A 21,135-nucleotide genomic window follows, 5' to 3' on the forward strand; every position below is an offset into this window, starting at 1 on the left:
CTCTGATCCCATTTCCTACTCTGCAAACCAAGTGGCTGCTCTGGACAGTGGTTGCTAAGGTCGTTCCCCTAGCAAGCAGAATTGCACACAGTATTGTAAGCCTACGACGTGCGAAGCACAGAAAGAGATACCTTCTCTGCGGAAGTTAAGGGAGGTGCTGGGGTCCTGGCACCCGTGAGCTTCTTGGCTTCCCTTGAGGAAGGAGCACAGGCCCCAGAAGCCATATGACTCCAAGGAAAAGAGCTGACCACAAAACAAAACCAAACCAAAGCACTGGCCCAGTTCAGCGGCTTTCAAAATTTTTTAGTAGCGGGACCCATTTTTCCAACAAAATCTTAAGCAGAATCCCAACATATAAACCAGATGAGTGTTCCTTCATTAGCATAAGCCTAGTTAACAAATTCAAATTTATACCATTTATTCGGTATAAAGACATTCGTGGATAACCTATAGAGCCCCCTGATCCAAACAGAACCGTGAAACCAGCTGTCTCGGTTCAGCCCTGACAGGGCACTTACTTCTGTGCTTTGTTAAAGTTGTCCCGCAGCCCCAAATCCAGACTCAGAACAGAAGCATATGTAGAGATGGTAAATGTCGTTCGACAACATACAACCTGGTTGGCTCTTCGGTTAAGTGGATTCGGCAGCAGAAACTTGGCTGCACGCTCAGCCCCGTGAGTAAAGCTGGCAGAACACGGTCTCCACCATCATCTCCAACTTGTCAAGCTTGAGTGTGTAACACACTGAATGAAGCGTTCACTCTTGTTCCAAGTTTTAAAATACTTAGGAGTGTATTTACAAATGCACTTAGAATTCACATTCGCAGAATCCCTGAAAAACCATGTCTTTGGAATCCCAGGGTTTCTCAAAACACAGAAAACCACTGGTCTGGATCATCACAAAGGTTTTGTTTAGGCTATTAAATTTGACAGCTCTCTAAGGTGAAGAACCGCCATGTGCTGAGAAGCCATCCATCTGTTCTGTAATGTTCATTTAACCTTGATTTGTATATACACCACCTTCGTTCCATGCAGGACACACAAAGCTTTTGGCCATAATAGCAACATTTAATGAATGGCAATATATTGATGTTTCCCCAACGCTCTCCTGTCTACCAGAAAAACAGGTTCGGTAATTACCTTTTTGGGTCCTAAAAGTAGAAACCATTATTGAAACAGATAAACGGCCTGGAGAATCTCATAAGAACGATCAAAACAAAGAGTTTCCATAGTTGTTTTCCTTCTACCTGGTGCTTGATGACAATACATGCCGGACAAAAAAGGAGAATGCAGGGGGGCTGATGCCTTCCTTGTCCATGGTCTTCGTGACTGCATCTCTAACCGGACTGACAGAAACTGTCATGATCTGTCCGTCCATGATCTGGACGTTCAGATCTGTCCATGAACGTGCAGGGTGAGCAAACTTAAGATGTCTGGTTTTTATTTTCATTGTAGTTTCAGTTTTAAGGAGAGCCTACTGGATTTTTCCACAGTCCACCCACTAATTAGAGACACAGGAAGATAATGACTAGGGTTGCTTAGCTTATCGTGAAGCCTAACCAAATGTGGAATCTGGAGGTGGGGGAGTCTACCTTCAACACATGGCATTTGCTTTGGGGTTTGAGTAGCCTGCATTTTACAGTGATGGAAGATTTCCACCACAAAAAACTGTGACAGTACTAACTTCATTTATAAATCGGGTGTTCTTTTTGTGTGTGTGTGGCGGGGGGGTTCACAATCAGGCACGTAAGTAGTTTAATAAATCAGTACACTGACAGTGGAGCGATCCTATACTTTTCTGGTGTGGTATGTATTTGAACGGGTTCTTTTTATTTATTCAAAAAATCTTTTTAAACGTTTGTTTATTTTTGAGAGAGAGAGCGAGCGAGCATGAGCCGGGGAGAGGCAGAGAGGGAGGAAGACACAGAATCCAAAGCAGGCTCCAGGCTCCCAGCTGTCAGCACAGAGCCCGATGCGGGGCTCGAACTCATGAATGGTGAGATCATGACCTGAGCTGAAGTCGGACACTTAACCGACTGAGCCACCGAGGTGCCCCCGAATAGGGTCTTTTTATTGATGAGTTCGTGTTGAAAAGTTACTAAACCCGAAGTGCCCTGCAAACCCTGCACGTACACGGCAGAGCCTCACCTGATCTAGTGGAAAAGAAAACTTACTTACTGTCACATTTCATTCCTTGATGGATAAGTCCATACAGCAATGACCCACAGTGATCACAGAAGGTGGGGCTTCCATAAGTGTGGATTTTAAACTTGTGCTTGCTCCTGGGGTCCTGGTGGGGAGAAGAAGCGCATTGTTCAGTCCAGTCACGAAAGAAACACATTTTTGGACTAAGCCAAGTTCAGGCCCTGCCTCTTCCCCTCCCCACGTCGAGGTTCAATAGAACCAGACTGCGCACCATTCTCTGGGATAATTGCACGGGTGGTGGTGACTTTGCCACATTGAGTTTTTATGAGCTGCCCACTTTGAGCCATATAAGAAATACCCATGTTTCCTTTCTTTATGGGGTGTAATTTCCACACACCAGGGTTTTCACCAATGTTACCACCTCAGGACCTAGAATCATAATAGTGCTGGAGGGCAAGCACAGTGTCTTAGATGCCATGGTATTTATTGCTGGGTCTCTCGCGCCTAGCACAGGCTGCAGCACAAGGCAGATACGAAATCAGGGTGTATTTGTGAAGCTGAACGGAATGATCCTGGATCTGCTTAATGGAGTATGGGTGATCTCCTTTTGGGCGAGTTTTCTAGAAGTACGATATTAAGACCAGATATGCACCCAAACCAACAGAGACATCTTCCTGCTTCTGCACTATTTCCCGTAACATTATATGCATTTGCACAGGGAAGCTCCAAGGTAATCAGGTGAAAATTGGAAATGCACTGAAAGTATACTCCCCATGGCCCCCTGCTGCCATCTCATTACTTTCCCTAGCATAACATACAAATTACTGAAGGTACAAAACAGCTTTCTCTCAAATAGCCTTTCTGTTCCTCAATCTATAGACAGATCGCAGATAAGGAGCTAAACATGATATACAGCCTAGCAGAGTAAGTAAAGAGCATGGACCCTGCAGTCAGACGGCTTGGGTTCAGTTCCAGGGTGACTACCTCCGAGAAGCGGGACCTCGGACAAATATCATTTCCTCCACAACTGCAAACTGGGAAATTAACAGTACCTATCTTACAGAGCTGTCACGAAGACAAGTCAGTCTTGTTAAATGCGTGGGTGGGTCTATCTAGGTAGATTAGCCCCTCTGCTTCTTGGATCCCCATTACTAATATGCAAACATAGAGGGTTGAGCAGAAAGACTTTCATGTCCTACTTGAAATATTAAAAAAAAATTTCAGGGGCACCTGGGTGGCTCAGTCGGTTGAGCATCTGACTTCGGCTCAGATCATGATCTCACGGTTTGTGAGTTTAAGCCCCGCATCAGGCTCTGTGCTGACAGTGCTCTGGATTCTATGTCTCCCTCTCTCTCTGCCCCTCCCCTGCTCTCTCTCAAAAATAAACAAACATTAAAAAAAAAAAATTCATACTCAAGTCTGTTTATCAGGGCACTTCCTTGTTAAATTCCTCCTCCTGAATCATTTTTGGTGGCCCAATCAGCTGTAACTACAGAGCTGCCATTGACTGAACTAAGAGAAGACAAAAGAGGAACAAGGCTTTGGGGATGGGCATGAGGTCAACAGCTCCACTGCAGACAAGGTAAGCTTGACTTATCCCGTTAGTCTAGTGCTGTGTATACACGAAAGAAAGATACTCTCGGCTTTTGACTTTCTAAAAGCCTAGATGCTGGTGGTGACTTGAGGGAATTCCAAAGATGATTTTGATTCTATAAGATGACTTATCTTTTGGTTGACTTTAGAGTCTAAAATCTAGGCCACATATGCCAATGAATTACACAGCTGACCCTTGAACAATGCGGGGGGGAGGAGGGAGTTGGGGGACCGACACCCACTCCCCCGCAGTTGAAAATCCATGTATAACTTTGACTCCTCCCAAACTTAACTACTAACAGCCTACAGTTGACTGGAAGCCTTACCAGGAACATAAAATAGTCGATTAACACATATTTTGTACGCTATAGGTCATATATACTGTAGTCTTGTAATGAAACTAGAGGAAAATAAATGTTAAGAAAAACAGAAGAGAAAGTAATACAAAATCCATGTATATGTGGATTCCTGCAGTTCAAATCTATGTTGTTCAAGCGTCAACCATAATTACTTTTTAAAGTCATAAAACTTAAAATTCTAGAATATTTCAATCATGCAGAATCTTATAAAGAATATTACACTAAACATGCAAGCACCAGACTCGATACATGTTAACATTTCATTTTTCACTGTATTATTATCTTCAGTCTGCAGAGGCATTAGTGACCTTCAAAGTCACGTGGCTAGGGAAGGGCTCAGATAGGATCCGACCAACGTTTGCATCTTTAACACTGATTCCTATCCAAGAGCTTTGAAAAAAATCCATCCAGGATCTTAACATATTTTCAAACAAAGTTTTATATTTTCAACACATTTTTTAAAACGAGCCTACTACCTGTTTTGTAAATAAAGTTTTGTTAGAACACAGCCATGCTCACTCATTTATATATTTTCTGTGGCTACCATGGCCGAGTTAAGTAGTTGTGACAGAGCCCACAAAGCCTAAAACATGGTTACAAAGCCTAAAATATTAGCTATCTGGCCCTTACAAAACAAAACAAAACAAAACAAAACAAAACAAAACAAAACAAAACAAAACACAACAAAAAACTTTGCCTGCCTCTGCTTCAGATCATGGTTTTCAAAATATGGTCTCTACAAGGCACCAGCATCACCTGGAACTTGTCAGAAATTATTAAGCCCTTCTCCATACTGAATGAATCAGAAACTCTCTATGTGAGGCCTCAAGGTTCATGGTTCAACAAATCCTTCTGGTGATCCTAATGTTGGCAGGCACATAAAGACTGAGGGCCTTTAGAAGGTCATTTCGTAAAGATCTAGTAAGTGCCTAATAGGTGCTAGGTACAGGTGTGTGCAGATGATTAGCAATATTGAGGTAGGTCATTAGTTTACTTTCTAAATGTCTCTTAGGGTGTGAAAGATCAATGCCATCCTTGGGAGATTATTTTCCTTAACAAGTAGTAGCTGTGAATATGGTCTCAAGTATGGGCTTAGCCTTCCTCCGTTAGAGCATCCCACCATTTCTCCAATCTCCCAGATGTTAGGCAGAACGTCAAGGGCACAGAACAATGTCAGCATCAATTAAAAGTTCTCATGTTGACAGTAAAGGTTATGTCCCACCACGTGGAGGGCAAACAGGGTGCTAGAGGAAAGGAATCAGGCAGTTCTCCCTGCAGAAGGAAGGCATCAACAGCAGGCACTAAATAAGGCACGGCAGCTCACGCACAGCCCTCTGGAGCCTGGGTGTGTCAGGCAGCTCCAGGGCGGCTGTCCTGCCAGTCGGTTGTCACTCAGATCTCTGTTGATGTGGCACACAGGCAACTTGCTTCACTTTTCAGGAAAATCTAAGTCCTACTCATCTGGTCCCCAAATGGCATCTTTGGGCTCTAACCGTTTGGAGGTGTAGGAAGAGAGGAAACCATCACTTCCACCTTCTGTAGAAGAGTGGAGGATGACCAAGTCTTGGGAGTCCTCACACTCCAAAATCATGAGTGGCCAAAGATCAGGTCTACGATAACGATAGTAATAACTGTCAACCTGTTCGTTGATCATCAAGTGCGTGCGAGTGCTTTCCAATGACCAAGACCTCTCCTACAAAAAGAGCATTTACCAGGATTCTGGAGACCTGTGTTCTGATTTGAGTTTTGATACAAATTCCACCTTGGACAAGCCATGTCACGCATTTTTAAAAGCAGAAATAAAGCCAGTCTTCCTATGTCGTAGTCTGGGGGTGGGGCTTATCTTAGGGAACATGAGTGAGGGCTTTGCAACCTGAAAATCCCTAGACAAATACAAGATTGTTACGGTTATACTATCCTTAGAAGGAAACTCCAAGATGCCCAAGGTTTTCCAGTAATAGTGGACGTGGGCCAGAATGGGAAGAGAGCAAGAGGAAAGCTGATCAACTTTGGGGCTCACAGGTGATTGGGACGGAAGCCAAGTTGGCAAGAAGGCAGGCGACTTCCTCTGGGGTCCTGGGTTCCTGTCCTCTGCCCCAGACCGGCCTTCCCAGGCAAGTGACCCGCGCTGGGTGGTAAACCGTGAAACCACCCGCCAACCCAACCCGACTGTGTACTGCTTTGCCCGTAAGGACAGTTCATCTCTCCCTCCACGGAAACGGAATGCAGAAGCACGGACACTCATTTCCAGTTGAATTAATCTCACCTCCTCTGACAAAAGAAACCACACTGTTAGCTAAAGAGCCATGACTTACGATGATTTACAGAGAACAGCTGTCCTAAAAAGCTCTCAGGTTCTTTCTGTTCCTATCCATGGCTGCTAGCTAGTGGTGTCCCTGACTTCTTTCGGCTCTGATTTCCTCATTGGGAATCTGAAGGGATTGGGTCAGCACTTTGGAGTTGGTATTTCACGGGGCCCTACAGGTGTCAGGAGACGCCCGCGGGCTGCTGAGGGTCGGGGGAGGGAGGCCACCGCTAAAATAAAAGTTAACCAGGTTGGACGATCTCTTTGATTCGGCCTTGTTTTTATAAAGAAAAACTATTAATTTTTATTTTGAAACCATTTAAGACTCACAGCAGTCTGTAAAAATAGTACAGGTTGTTCCCATATACGCTTCGCCCAGCTTTCCCCAGTGATAACATCGTATATAACCACAATATGTTAGGAAAACCAGGCTTGGGACGCTGCTAAGTGGCATTAACTATAGACCTCAGGGTTTCACCAGATCTTACATGCATAATTCCCATGCATGTATTTTTTTTTTAATGTTTATTTTTGAGAGAGAGAGAGAGAGAGAGAGAGAGAGAGAATGAGTGGGGGAGGGGCAGAGAGAGGGAGACACAGAATCTGAAGCAGGCTCTAGGCTCTGAGCTGTCAGCACAGAGCCTGACACAGGGCTCAAATTCACAAACCAAGAGATCATGACCTGAGCCAAAGTCAGATGCTTAACTGACTGAGCCACCCAGGTGCCCCTCCAATATGTGTATTTTTATTGTACAGCTTATGAACCAAATACACCATGTACTGAATGGGGAATACAGTACTATTTGCTGGGTAAATACCACGAATTCAAGTAGACCACCAGCAAAGGAGCGTATATTGCTATCCACCAAATACATAACCCACCGGGTCTCGTGACAGGGTGGTGGGAGGGGGAGTTGAAAGATTTATTGGAAAACCAGAATCAGAATGCTTTTCTCAAAGCAAAGAAACCATGTGCTATTTCCAAACCTTTCTGACCAGCTTTTCTTTTTTTTTTTTTTTTTTAAATTTTTTTTTTCAACATTTATTTATTTTTGGGACAGAGAGAGACAGAGCATGAACGGGGGAGGGGCAGAGAGAGAGGGAGACACAGAATTGGAAACAGGCTCCAGGCTCTGAGCCATCAGCCCAGGGCCCGACGCGGGGCTCGAACTCACGGACCGCGAGATCGTGACCTGGCTGAAGTCGGACGCTTAACCGACTGCGCCACCCAGGCGCCCCCTGACCAGCTTTTCAAAACAAAAGGATTTCAGGGTGGAGGATAACTGGGGGCCCCCCCAAGTGACGGTGGCAGCGGGGGGGGGGGCGTGGGCCTTGGGGGTGCATGTAACCCAGGCTTGTCTCGTGTTGTTTTCGCTGCTCCCTCCTGGCCTAACCTAACCATCTCAGGCCCAAACACCAAAAATGGCAAATCACTAAGCTGCTTCCTCCTTCCGGGAAGCCTCCCCAGACATGAACACCAGTCACAATTTTCCTCTTTCCACTGGCCTTCCAGAACATGTGATTTCAGTCTTTAATATGCCACTTACACATTCTGCTGCTTATGGGGTTATTTACCTCCTCTTTCATTTTTTTTCCTCATTGTATCACACACACAAGCACATCCCAGACATACACGCAGGACAGGACGAAGTCCGAGAGGCCCTCAAGCTCAATGTTGAATTTGCAGCTGGATCAGAACCAAGGCAAGAATTTTTAGTATTATACCCAAGCTCCCTGGAGACCCCAGCAAAAAGGGAAAACAAACAGAGGCCTCTAGGACTGCAAAGCCACCTGGATACAGTCACCTGTCTTATTTTCCTCTAAAACCATTTGTCTCACGCATGCTGAGCCTTCAGTGAATGTGTACTAAGGTCTTCACAAAAGCTTATTTTTACCACTATGCACCTGAGGATTGGAGATAAAGGTATCCTACATATTACTTATGGTTGAGTCTGACCTTAGACACCCCCCCGCCCCCAACAGACACACAAATGGCGGGTATACTCCAGGCCTTCACGATTACAAAGTTAGTAAAATTTCCCCCACTTAATGCAATACATATAATCTTACTTTTTACTTCTCTAGACACTGGCAGCCTCTCATTAAGTGGAGTATGAAACCTACTGTCACATGTCAGAAGCCTGACATTATGTTATAATGAAAGGGGGAGCCATTCAGCTCTGCTGTTTCTGTTGTAGACGCAGTTAGAGGGAGAAAAAAGAAGTTTCTGACTAAACCAATTTTCATAGGCACAAAGGAAGTCTAACCCACAAATCTAAATCTAGACCTCTTAGAAAAAAGTAACAAATGAAAATTTCAAGTTCTACTGAAAGCATCTGTGGTCTGTTTCTCACATCTTAGTTTTTATAATACAGCAACTTAAAACTTAATTAGCTTTCCTTGGAGACATTGTTCCACATTTCTACCAGGACTTGTCAGTCTTTTGTCAAAATCACCACCACCATTATGCAATGGGCTGAAAATAAACCCATGGGTCTATGCTGCACAAAATTTTGATACTGATGAGGCCTTAAGTGTCCTGGATGCCTTCTTGTTGTGTTAGCTATAACCATCTAGAAGGTGTGCTCAAGGGAAGTTGTTTTTTGTTTTTTTTTAATGTTTACTTGAGAGAGTGAGTGAGCGAGCAGGGGAGGTCTTGGTGGGGGGCGGGGGGGGGGCGGAGGGGGCTGGAGGGGAATCCCAAGCAGGCTCTGCATTGTCAGGGCAGAGCCCAATGCAGAGCTGGAACCCACGAACATGAGATCATGACCGGAGCTGAAACCAGGAGCTGGATGCTTAACCAACTAAGCCACCCAGGCACCCCTCAAGGTACGCTTTAAGCGGTGGCCTTCAAGGCTGGAGTCCTCCAATGTGTAATGTGAAACCTCCAGAGGGGCTAAAGCTCCCTATACACCCATTGGCAGGCAATCAATGATGCTTTTTGATGTTTACAGTTGAACAGCCATCATTTCAAATGCCCTTTTAATTTGCCCAGTAAAATAATGGCAGCCTTTTGGCCGGAGGTCAGCCTGCCTTGGATTTTCCAGCAGTATTTGAAGGTCTCTGAAATGCCCCACAGGTTTCTCACAGAGCACCAAAATGGCTGTCACTGAGGGCCAGAGTTCAGACTTTAAGAGTCCCTTGAAAAGACTGTTTTTAACTGAGAGAAGCCTGTGGGGTGGCTTCCTTAAGCGCCCGAAGCAGTGTGCCTCCTGCAAGCTGCTCCTTCTAAATACCAAGGAAAATTCCCCATGTTCACCATCTGATGTGTTCTCATGAATCATACTGTAAGCCAAGCCTGGGTCTAAATGTCACCCACATGCTGACTATACAAGCAACACCAAGAACACTGCTCCAAGGGTGAATCTGGCATCATTTCTGTGATCTTCAATTTCTTGAGAAAAATTTTTTAATAACATTCAAAATTCCTATTTAAGTTGTTGCTGTTGTTACCATGAGAATATAACCAAAACCAGATCATATGATCAGGGTGACTTTATGTAACTTGAATATCACCGTAATTATTACACTGGACACCATGTACTGAGCAAGGCTCCCAAATCCCTTCTCAGGCTGCAGAATCGGCCTGGTCCACTGGATATTTGGGTGCACGGCATGCCTCAGGCCTTGGATTACACAGGCTTGCTTGAATGGTGCCTGTCGTAAGGAAGAACCAAGGAACTTGCATTTCTGTTGACAGTTCACTTTTTATCTTAACGCAGCCCTGTTTTATTCTGACGAATAACACACATCTTTACAGGTGAACTAACTTGTCCAACCGGGTTCTGCTAGCAGAGGAATTCTTATGGGTCCTTTGCGCAGTTGTACAAGATGCTATAACCATTAAATACAAAGCAGCCAACTCTGAAAAAAAAAATTCTACATAAATCTCTACCGGCAAGACAATGGCTAAATAAACCAAAACATATTTATACTATGGAATACTACGTAGCAGTTAAATCAAATGAGCTAGGTCTTTCTGTAACCATAACATGGACAGGTCTCTAAGATATACTGTCTAATGAAAAGAGTACAACCACAGAATGGAACATAAAAAAAATGACATTCAGGTAGAAAAACAGAATGAAACACAACCCCCCCCCAGATATAGAACAATAATACAGCCATATATATATATATATATGCGCCTCTGGGAAAGTGTAGTGACAGAATAGATTTAGAAATGACAGGGAGAGGAGACTACACCTATCTGAAAAGATTTAAGTTAAAAAGAATGAATGCACACATTGCCTCTGTAATCCAAATGACCTTGAATCCCAGCTGAATATATATGGTTATATTTCAAAAGGATCAAGAGATGCCATTAGAGGGAGAGCCTGCACGTGTCAAAGGAACTGGGGCACAACTGGTCGACCTGGTGATAAACGAACTGTGTCTATAGCTTTTCCAGCAATCTGCTGAGAAGGTGCCTATATGAGCTCACTCTGCAGATATTTGGAACCAGTAGCCATCAATGAGAAGGAAATCTTTTTTTTTTTAATGTTTATTTATTTTTGAGAGACAGAGACAGAGTGTGAGTGGGGGAGGGGCAGAGAGAGACAGACAGACAGACAGAATCTGAAGAGGCTCCAGGCTCTGAGCTGTCAGCACAGAGCCCGATGCGGGGCTCGAACTCACAAGCCGTGAGATCATGACCTGAGCCGAAGTCAGATGCTTAACCGTCTGAGCCTCCCAGGCGCCCCGAGAAGGAAATCTTAATTAAAAGCTATAATATAACCACCATCTCCCTGCCTGTAATCAAACTTATATGCTTCCATCATCTTAGGACAAAAACTTGACATATATTGATGTCCTGTCACAGCTTTCAAATTACAAAAGAATCTTTGACGGTTTAGTATGAAATTCTGGTTATTAAAATGTTTAAAATGTGCAAATATCCAAGTCACAAAGCCTAATGTTATTCATTTAAAAGTATGGGATCTCCTCTTCATTTCACCCCAAAAATCATTTACTGGACACTTAACTACGTGCCAGGCAACATGTATATGGTGGTAACGACTTCAGGTGTGGCTCAGGTCAAGTCTCACTGGGGAGAAGCAGAGTTACGTTTTATTAGCAAATCACTCCTAATTTTCAGTGGCTCAACACAGTAAACATTTATTTTTTTTGTTCTTTCCCCTGGGACCCAAGCTGAGAGAGCAGCCCTCATCTGGGATATTGCCAGTCTCATGGCAAAGGACAATGTCAGAACCACTCAACGGCTCTTAAATCTCTGACTTGGAAATGATGCCATCATTTCCGCTCACATTTCATCAGCCAAAGCAAGACACACGGCCAAGCTGGGAATCAGCAGGGCAAGCGTATATAATCCTCTCTGTGAAGGGACAGAAAACATTTTGAGTAGTAATATAATCCACGAAGACACAGAGAAAGCTCACACCCTACTGCCATTTTATAATATTTGAGGAAGGACAAAAGAATGGATTAAGAACTTCAAATTTTGAAAGCTTGTAGGTTTTAAGGTCAACTGAAGATAGTTTTAAGTTGGGGGTTATCAGAGACCATCTACCTTTTAGAGGTTATGTTAGCTTAGCAGCAAAGAACACCCCCATCTCAGTGGCTTATCACAACATACACTTACTTCCCTCTCATGTTATAAGTCAGCGCTACAGAGTAGAAGCACCTGTCTGCTCATTCTAGGACCAAGGGATGAAGGCTCAAGCATTGTCTGGAATATACCATTACCAGGTAAAGAAAACCAAGAGGTAGAATTGAACAGTGAAATCTGTTAATGCTATTTAAAAACAGTAATATTTTTTTCCTGTTTTAAGTTTTTATTTTGAAATAGCTTAAACTCACAAGTGGTAAAAATAGTGCAGAGAGTTCCTGTGTATTCCTCAACCAGCCTCCCCCCACGCCCGCTGCCTGTGATAATAGCTTACAAAGCCAGAGTAGATGATCAAAATCCAGAAATACAGATATGGGCACAAGATTGTACAGATTTCACCAGTTTTTATGTGCACTCATTGAGTGTGTGCCTATAATCACATGAAATTTTATCACATTTACAGTCGTGATAAGAAAAGCTCCAGGGCACCTGGGTGGTTAAGTGTCCGACTCTTGATCTCAGCTCAGGTCGTGATCTCACGGGTTTGTGGGTTCGAGCCCCGCACTGGGCTCTGTACTGACAGCACACAGCCTTCTTGTGACTCTGTCTCTCCCTCTCTCTTCCCCTTCCCGACTTGCACTCTCTCTCTCTCAAAATAACTAAACTTAAAAAAAAAAAAAAAAAAAAAAAAAGCTCCATCACCACAAAGAAGCCTCCATCACCACAAAGAAGCCACCCCTTTAGGGTCACAAGCTACCTCCCCCCATCCCTAACCTCTGGCAAACACTGATCTGTTCTCTATTAGACGAATTTTTATAACACTTTTTAAAGCACCACATAATGTTTGTGCTAATTAAAGATTTGGTTAGCTCTAGTGCCGTCATTTGAAAGGAAAATAAAATAGGAATATAAGAGGCATCTTAATTATGTGAACCCTTGCCAGCCCTGAACAAAGTTATTTGTTTTCTGAAAAAAAAAAAAAAATTCATGGCCAAGTTTATATGATGATCTGAGAACAAATCAGAGATAAATGGAAACATATTTATTCAAGAGTCTCCAAGATCCTATCATCTTTGTTTAATTTAGTAAAGACAGAATTGGGTTGTTGGTCATGTGAGGAACCCTGTGTGACATTCTAAGATGGCATGGGACAAATTCTGAAGCCTAGTATTTCAGAGTAGGGAGATGCTTCATCTTTGTCATGGACTGGAAAAAGTGTAACATACATTTGCAAGAAGGCTGATTTTCATGGCTCCCTATAATGCTGGAAAATTCTCCAGCAGCTGGTATTCATTCAATGATTAAACACAAGAGAGGAGACAGATGAATGTATCCTGTTCTCCCTCCTGACTGCAAAGTCCAGAGGGGCAGGATTCCTTCTTTCCTGAGGTAACTCTGATTCCTTCTCCAGATGGCTCATTACTAATATTACTCCTCCTAGCTCTTAGGAGATATTTACTTCCTGATGGCCAGTGATCTTTTCGGTCATGACTGCATTTTTTTTAATGTTTATTTTGAGAGCGAGCGAGCATGAGCAGGGGAGGGGCAGAGAGACAGGGATTCTCCCAGGCGCTCTGTCAGTGCAGAGCCCAATGTGGGGCTCGATCCCACGAATGGTGAGACCATGACTTGAGCTGAGATCAAGAGTTGGACTCTTAACTGACTGAGCTACCTAGGCACCCCCTTTAAAAAAAATTTTTTTTTTAACATTTATTCATTCTTCTGAGAGACAGAGCATGAGTGGGAAAGGGGCAGAGAGAGGGAGGCACAGAATCGGAAGCAGGCTCTAGGCTCTGAGCACTCAGCACAGAGCCCGACACAGGACTCAAACTCACTAACTGTGAGATCATGACCTGAGCCGATGTCAGATGCTCAACTGACTGAGCCACCCAGGCGCCCCCCCGTTTTTTTTTTTAAAGTACAGCTTATGGTAAAGTATCTTAGTCACTTGTTATTTTTTAATTATTTACTCACATGTTCATTTATGTAGATAAAATTATACTCATATCAAAGTTAGAAAATACAGTTAACTAAAAAGGAAATTACCTATATATTAATATTTTGGTATGTTTCATTCAAGAAAGAGGAATATGTTTTCTTAGAAATCATACTAAATAGACTGGTGGTCTAGGGTGTTATTTTTCAACAGCTCATTCTGAACATCTTTCCATGTCCTTAAATACAAAGCAGTATCACATTTTACTGTGTATTTCGTCACATGGAGGCACCATAATTGACTGGCCCAATCTTCAAGTCCTGGACATTTAGTAACTACTGAACAACACTACCATAGGTGTCTGTGAACACACGCCGAGCAAGTGTCTTAGCGCCTCAGAATAAACGTCCGAAGTAGGAACCTTGGGTCAAAGGGATGAAAACAAAATACTAAATGCAAAAGCTATCTACCCTTTATAAGCCAAGGGTATGATTTTGCTTAAAGTCACTCTGGTTGGGGTCGATGGCTGCTGAGCCTTCTGGCTGTACTTACAAGTAACCAGAGTTTCCTCTCTTGGCTAAAAAAGGTTCCTTTACTTCTTGGTTTTCCCTTGATTTTTGTCAGGAGCAGACATTTGTCCTTGAGTTGGGATTTTCCTCTGGTTACTCCCCGACTGTCGAGAGACTCCACAAATCCGGTGGCTACATATTCCACCTCCCTCTCCAAATGAGGCAGCTCTCTTCTCAAGGATGTACTGTTATTTACGCTGAGATCTTTTCATTCTTCAGTTTTTGTTTTTCATAGTAAATCTCAAACCATTTGTCACTTAAGGGAGACTGATCCAAAGCCATAAAGTGGCAGAAGATCTTACAAATTAAAAAAAAAAAAAAAAAAAAAAAGAACCTCTAGCTCTACTCTGCTACACAGTCTCTGTGTATTTAGTTTTTCATCGGTGCACCGGGTCTCGTTTCGTAGCAAAGACCCTTCCACCTCGGCCCTCACTCCCAGAAGGCACGGCCACGGGGACAGCCGTGTGGTCCTTTAGCACCCGCCTCTGCACTCGCCCCCTTTGTGTCCAAGCATCTCTGCATTTGGTTGCCGTGTGCTGATGGTTGCAGAGCATGCACATCTCAAACAGATGTGTTTCTTTCTACTTTTTTTTTTTTTTAACAATGGGAGGTAACACTAATGCACTTTCTTCCAACTGTGACTTTAAATGCATCCCAGGCAATGAATGCCTCCCAGAACGCTGCCTGAAGAGTGATGGCAAAAACAGTACTTGTTCAGACCTCCCCCACGACTGCATCAGAGACCTCCAATCCTACATCTTAGACCGCCCGCACCACGTATGCAGCTCTTAGGAAAATCTGAAGCCTGCCTTTCCCATGGCAGAAACCTGTAATACACATAGGAATTTTGCTTTTCTGGTTTTTGTTAAGTAAAACAAATACCGAGCAAAGCTATCTCCAAGAACATGCTAATATTTGTCCTGGCCAAGAGTGGTGTTACAATTAAGGCTGAAATTCAGTGCTGTTTGCTGTACAGATCTTTTCAGTCTCAGTGCCCGCTTCTCCCCATCTGCAAAGGAGGCTAGGAAAAGGTGTCTGGAAGGAGGGGGGAAAGAGAGGGATGTGGCATTTAAATGTGCTTGAGCAAACACCTCTAAACTGATGTTCTTTATATCTGAAGAGACAGAAATACTGTGAAGGCTAGTATTCTTAAAAAAAATTTTTTTTTGTTTCTCCTGTTAACTGGCTTAACTTGAAGGGGAAAATAAATCAACATTTAAAGGAAAAGGGGAAGCATTACAAAACCAAATGGTAGCGAGTGGTCCCCTATAACCAACCTGAATGCAGCCCTAGACCCTTGTTGCTATGCCCATATGCAGATGACTCAGAAACAGAGTTCCAGTTTACCTGCTTATCCTTTCTTTCTAATAGGATGCTGTGGTGGGCTGATGAGGTCAGACCACGTTAGGTCTCAAAGGACGTGCATTATTTCCCCTTATCTTGTCATATGGCCATGGAGGGTCAAAGGAGGACAGTTCTCAGTTTAAAGATGAAGAAACTGAAGCTCGGGGTTTAAGCAAGATCTGTGGCTAGCAAGCAGTAGAATCAGGATTTCAATCCAGGCCTCTGACTCCATTGATGAGTCTGACTCCGTCTTAGATGCTGAACCAAAGGCAGACGCAGTAAAATACCGAGCATGAAGTCTCCTGGCACCGAAGTGAATTTGATACTTGGTGTAGATGCCCAAATGGACATAAAGCGGAACACTATTATCCCGCGAGGACAGGAAAAAAATGGCAAAACAAACATATCCTGAAACAAAACGTATCAGGAGATGGAAATAAATGAGAACAGTATTTTCCACCCTTAATATCTTTAGATTCCCATTTCTATGATCGCAAACATGTCCCGGCTGGAGCAGAAAGCCGGATACCCTTTAATTCCACTAGAGGGGAATATAATGACATCGAGGGCTGCAAGAACTTTAGGGACGGTCACCGCTGGAGGCTTGCACTTACCGCGCAGCTCTGATGAATTTGTGCTTCAGAGCCTGCACAGTCCCCTCCTTCGCAACCATCTCCTCCAAAAAAGCGAAATCAGGCTGAAATCTTATTCAGCCTCTATGATAACGTGCAACTCAAACATTCTGTTCTTTCTGCAAAGTGATTTTTCTATTCTTCTTTATCGAGCCTGCAGCATTTGACAGACAAACCGATGTAATTTCACGAAGAATCTAATTGGTATGTGTAAGTGCATATGTTCTGCAGCAGTAGAAAGTCTGACAGGGAGGGGAGTCTGAGACATGAAACACCACGGGAGACTGTCTCACGATCCACAGAGAGATGAAAGATTCGCTCATCGGGCAGACGAGGGGTCGGTCCAGCTCAGCACCATCCAGGAGAACCTTCTCTGTCGATGGAAATGCCTCATTCCTGCCCTGACCAAGCTAGTGACCACCAGCTACCCAGAGAGCGCTCCAAATGCGTTGACTCCTACTGAGGAGCTGAAGTTTTAAATTTTTCCTTTACCTGTAACTCATTTAAATGTAAACAGTGGCTGGTGGTTACAGTGTTGGACGACACAGATTTAGAACCATCTTCCAGACACACCCTGTCTGCTCAAGTCAATGCTCCTTTCTTCCTACTCCACATCTGAAGTCCCACGATGGCGGGTTCATACTGGGAGGGGGCTTCGGATGCTTTGCAGATAACTGGACAGGCTGGACTGTTCATCAGTGGCTGGGCAGCTCTCCCGACCTGGCCTTCCACATGAACCCCGCTTTGCTGCCCTAAGCCAGGACTTAACAGCCACGTATCCAGTCCCCTGATGGCTTCCAGCCCCACCCCACCAGTCCAGCCTGACCACATTACTTTTCACCACTTGCTGCCTGGTACACACCATCCCCGGCTCAAAAACCGCCAGGGGCTCCCCACTGCCTCGGCCCAAGCCATAATCCAACTGCACAGCCTTTCTCCCCATAGGACTCCCTATCAGCTGCCCACCCCACAAGCTTGCCTTGGTGTCTGCTCACAGGCCTCCCCACCCCCTACCGGGAAAAGCTCTGTCCCCTACCCTGCCTGCTCTCGGCATGGCTTGTACACATGCCTCAAGGCCCATCTGTAGGCTGCCTCCTCCCTGAGGCCTCCTCTGACTGCCTCTGCTACAGTTTCCTTCTTTTGCTTCACAACCTGCTCCCACCCTACCATTTTCTAGAAGTTTATAAAAATCTTTATTATTTATCTGCTCTCGGTATACATCCTTTACTTCTCCCATCTCGGGGCCTTTTCACTTGCTGTCCCTGTGCCTGGAACCAGGCACCTCAGCTCTTTACACGGATGCCTCTCTGGTCATTCAGGGCTCAGCTCGGCTTCCCTCATCTCCCTTCCTGCCCAGAGAGGTTTTTCTTGATTCTGCACCCAAAGGAGCCTTCCAGACAGTTCTGATGAGCACTGAGGAACGTGCACAATTATTGAATCACTGTATCATACACCTGAAACTAACAGAGTTAATTTTTTTTTAATGTTTACTTTTGAGAGACAGGGAGGAGAGAGGCAGAGAGAGAGGGAGACATAGAATCCGAAGCAGGCTCCAAGCTGTCAGCACAGAGCCCAACACAGGGCTCGAACTCACAAACTGTGAGACCATGACCTGAGCTGAAGCTGGATGCTTAACTGACTGAGCCAGCCAGGCACTCCTACCCATTTAGGAAAACCCTAGAACTTTTTTGTTGATTTCACTTCTGGATTTTACTGCTGAGTAATAACTCTGGTTTTGTGGCATAAAGAGGGAGCCATTCAACTTCTCTTACCAAAGAAATGAGGTACGGCAAGTCTTTTTCACCAGGACAGGACGGGGAAGAGAAACTGTTTGAACTGTCTTTCAGGAAATGGGAAGGGAAGGCTGGTCTGCAAAGGAGCTCATGGTTCTAGTCTTGGCATTAAACTTTCTCGCAAATCAATAGGTTCTTGGGAGAGGTCAGTGCCCTCTAGTTTACTGAGCTAATCGCCTGACAAGGGTTCCTATCGTGTTTCATTTTCTGGGGAAAAAGAACTACCATAAATCAAGTCTTATTACAACGCACCTTAAAATTACTTGGCTTTACTGTTATTTTGTCCTTGAGCTGTGACTACAAGAAGAGAATCACTTCTTGGTGGGGGGGGGGGGGTGGGGGGTGGATCTGCTCTGCTGGGCTAAACTTCTGGTTATAAACGTATTTGTTTGCCACCGGCTTTCCTCTGTTACTGCTAATCTCATTTCTCAGATTACAGATGGAGATGGCCACTGTCTGCATGCTATTAACTATGAACTCAGTATCCATGAGAAGTCCCCAGGCAGGATGTAGATAGAGTAGGATTGTTATTCAGGGTACTTTTAAAGACCCTTTTCTTAACGCAGACTCCGAATTTAGTTGCAAATCCCTGCTAAGGTTTAACACAGCAAACACACAGAAGGGTCAGGAGGTATTTTAACACAACCAAACAGTGTCTCCAGTGAGACTTTCCTGATGACATCTAGAACCCAGATGTACCCCAAGGTACTAGTTCTTAACCCTTGCCATCCTTGGAAGTTTCTGGGACATTTCCTAAGAAAACACATCAACAGAAATACCACACCAGCCACAGGCATCTGTCCTTCTAAAAAGTGCATCCATCAATAAAGCTTACATGCCTCATGTTTTCCCTTAACTTTCATCCTAAAACCCACAGCTTCTGTAAAGAAATGTGGTTCTGATGAAGATGTGAAGAGATTTCTATTTTGTAAATGAAGCAAAAGGTCCCCCTGCGTGAACACCAAGTGGGATATCACAGGTGATAAAATGGAATTGATTATACAAGGCTTTCCAATAGTAAATTTAGAGCAAAGTAGGTATTTAGACATATAGGAGGAAAACGGGGCTTGTAGGACCTAGGAGGTGCTCAATGGACAGAAAGCCTCAATGGATAGAATCATGATTTTGATGAACTTAAAGTAAAAATACTTACGGACACACGTGAACTGCAAAATCATCAAAAAAATGCCATTTCGTTTCATGCAACTCAAACACTCAGCCATTCTTTTGGGTTGGCCCCGGTAGGTCTCTGTAGGCTAGACCCTCAAGATTTCACTGACTAGAAGAGCTCAATCCAAAATTTCGGGAAGAGAAGGGAGACTCCTTACTTGACTGACACCAAAATCAACCTGAATCTTCTCCGTGGAACTTGTGGCTCGTCTCTAGTCAGGCTATCAGGAGTTAATATGTACTAGAAGCAGATGCATATGTCAGAACCAAGTCTTTGAAAAAGCTTAGTTGAACTTGTGCTGATAAATGGATACAGATTTATATTTCCTTCCTTGCCAGAGGACAACTTCATCATGGAATTTCAGAGCAGAATTATTTTCAGATGCTCCACGATAAAATGTATTTCAAGCCTCAAGGGTTATTTTGTTAGCTGCAAGATAGATCTCTTTACCCTTACAAAACATGCAGAGAATAACTGAGAGAGGGGTTCAGGAGAAATTGTGGCTTCCCAGGTACAGTAAATGTTTACGTTTCCTTTTCTTAAAAAATTTTTTTTAAATTCATTTTTAATATAATTTATTATCAAATTGGCTAAAAATATTTATTTTGAGAGCATGCACACACGTGCAAGTGGGGCAGGGACAAAGAGAGAGAGGGAGAGGGAGAATCCCAAGCAGGCTTTGTGTTCTCAGGGCAGAGCCCGTAAAATGTCTACACTTCCTGTGGAGAGCTGACAGTGAGGTATCTGGACAGGACACAAGCCATTCATAATATCAGTGTGTTGTTGAAAACGTGCTCACTTTGACTTCTTAGAATCACTCGGCTTCCAGGTTCCTGACCAAAACCCATTCCTCTTTCTTCCCCCTTAGAGATTTCTGGGCTTTGTTGGAAAGACAACACATCCAGCTGACAAAGGATGTGTTGCAGCTTCTCTTGCAGCTACAGAAGTTAGCCATGCGCCATAACTCCAGCCAACCCGATGCAAACACAAGTCAACTGGCCACTTCCGGGAAAGCGGTGTTCTGTTCTGGTTCCCTCCTCTTTCGCGTCTTCCTAGCTCGAGAAGGATGAACCGTTTACGGCCAGAGACCATCCCATTCCCTCTTTGGAGATGGAGACTTTTGGGCAACTGTCTTAAAAAGGGAGCTGGATTCTTCATAATCTCAGGAAAGCAGGCCACCAGGAGTGGCCGAGGCTTTTACGCACTTCATCAGGATTTCACAGGGCTAGAAAGGAGGGCAGAGCATTGCTCCTGTTTTCTCTTGTTGCCGTTTGCTTGCCAGGGTGACCCAGCCCGTCGAGACCGCATGTCTCTCAGAAAGCTGCGCGATCTGTTCTGTATGGGACACGTGTTTAGGCATCTGTGTTCTCAACGACCCCACTGTGGCCCTCTGAAGGCAACATGGGACACTGTGGCTGATCTGATTGTTTTTTTCTTAGGTACTCCAGAAAGTCTGTTTTCTTAGATGTTTTGGGTTGTTCCTAAGTAACAACCGCCCACATCTCAGTGTAGCCCCCTCCATGACTTTATACCCTCATAATGGGATGAGGAAAGCAGGAAGTGTAAAACAAAACAAAACAAAACAGCTTCTGGACATTCTACAGGCAGCTTTCCTTCCCTCCCCTTTGGAAGTTTAAAAGGGACTACAACAAACTTCTTAAAACATCTGCTTAATGAGGTTTTGCCTTGAGACAGCGGGTTGGGGAGAGAGAGGATAGTCT

General features: G+C 44.1%; 1 protein-coding gene across 1 annotated transcript in view; it reads right to left on the reverse strand.

The window, feature by feature from the left end:
* Nucleotides 1–21,135, reverse strand: part of PRKCA (protein kinase C alpha) — a 405,239-nt gene that overhangs the window by 126,618 nt on the left and 257,486 nt on the right. Inside the window, exon 4 of the mRNA XM_047831617.1 lies at nt 2,177–2,288. Coding sequence (XP_047687573.1) covers nt 2,177–2,288 — 112 coding nt within the window. The remainder of the gene's footprint in view (nt 1–2,176; nt 2,289–21,135) is intronic.

The sequence above is a fragment of the Prionailurus viverrinus genome, chromosome E1 (genome assembly GCF_022837055.1).
Source record: "Prionailurus viverrinus isolate Anna chromosome E1, UM_Priviv_1.0, whole genome shotgun sequence".
NCBI classification, from domain to species: Eukaryota; Metazoa; Chordata; class Mammalia; order Carnivora; family Felidae; genus Prionailurus; species Prionailurus viverrinus.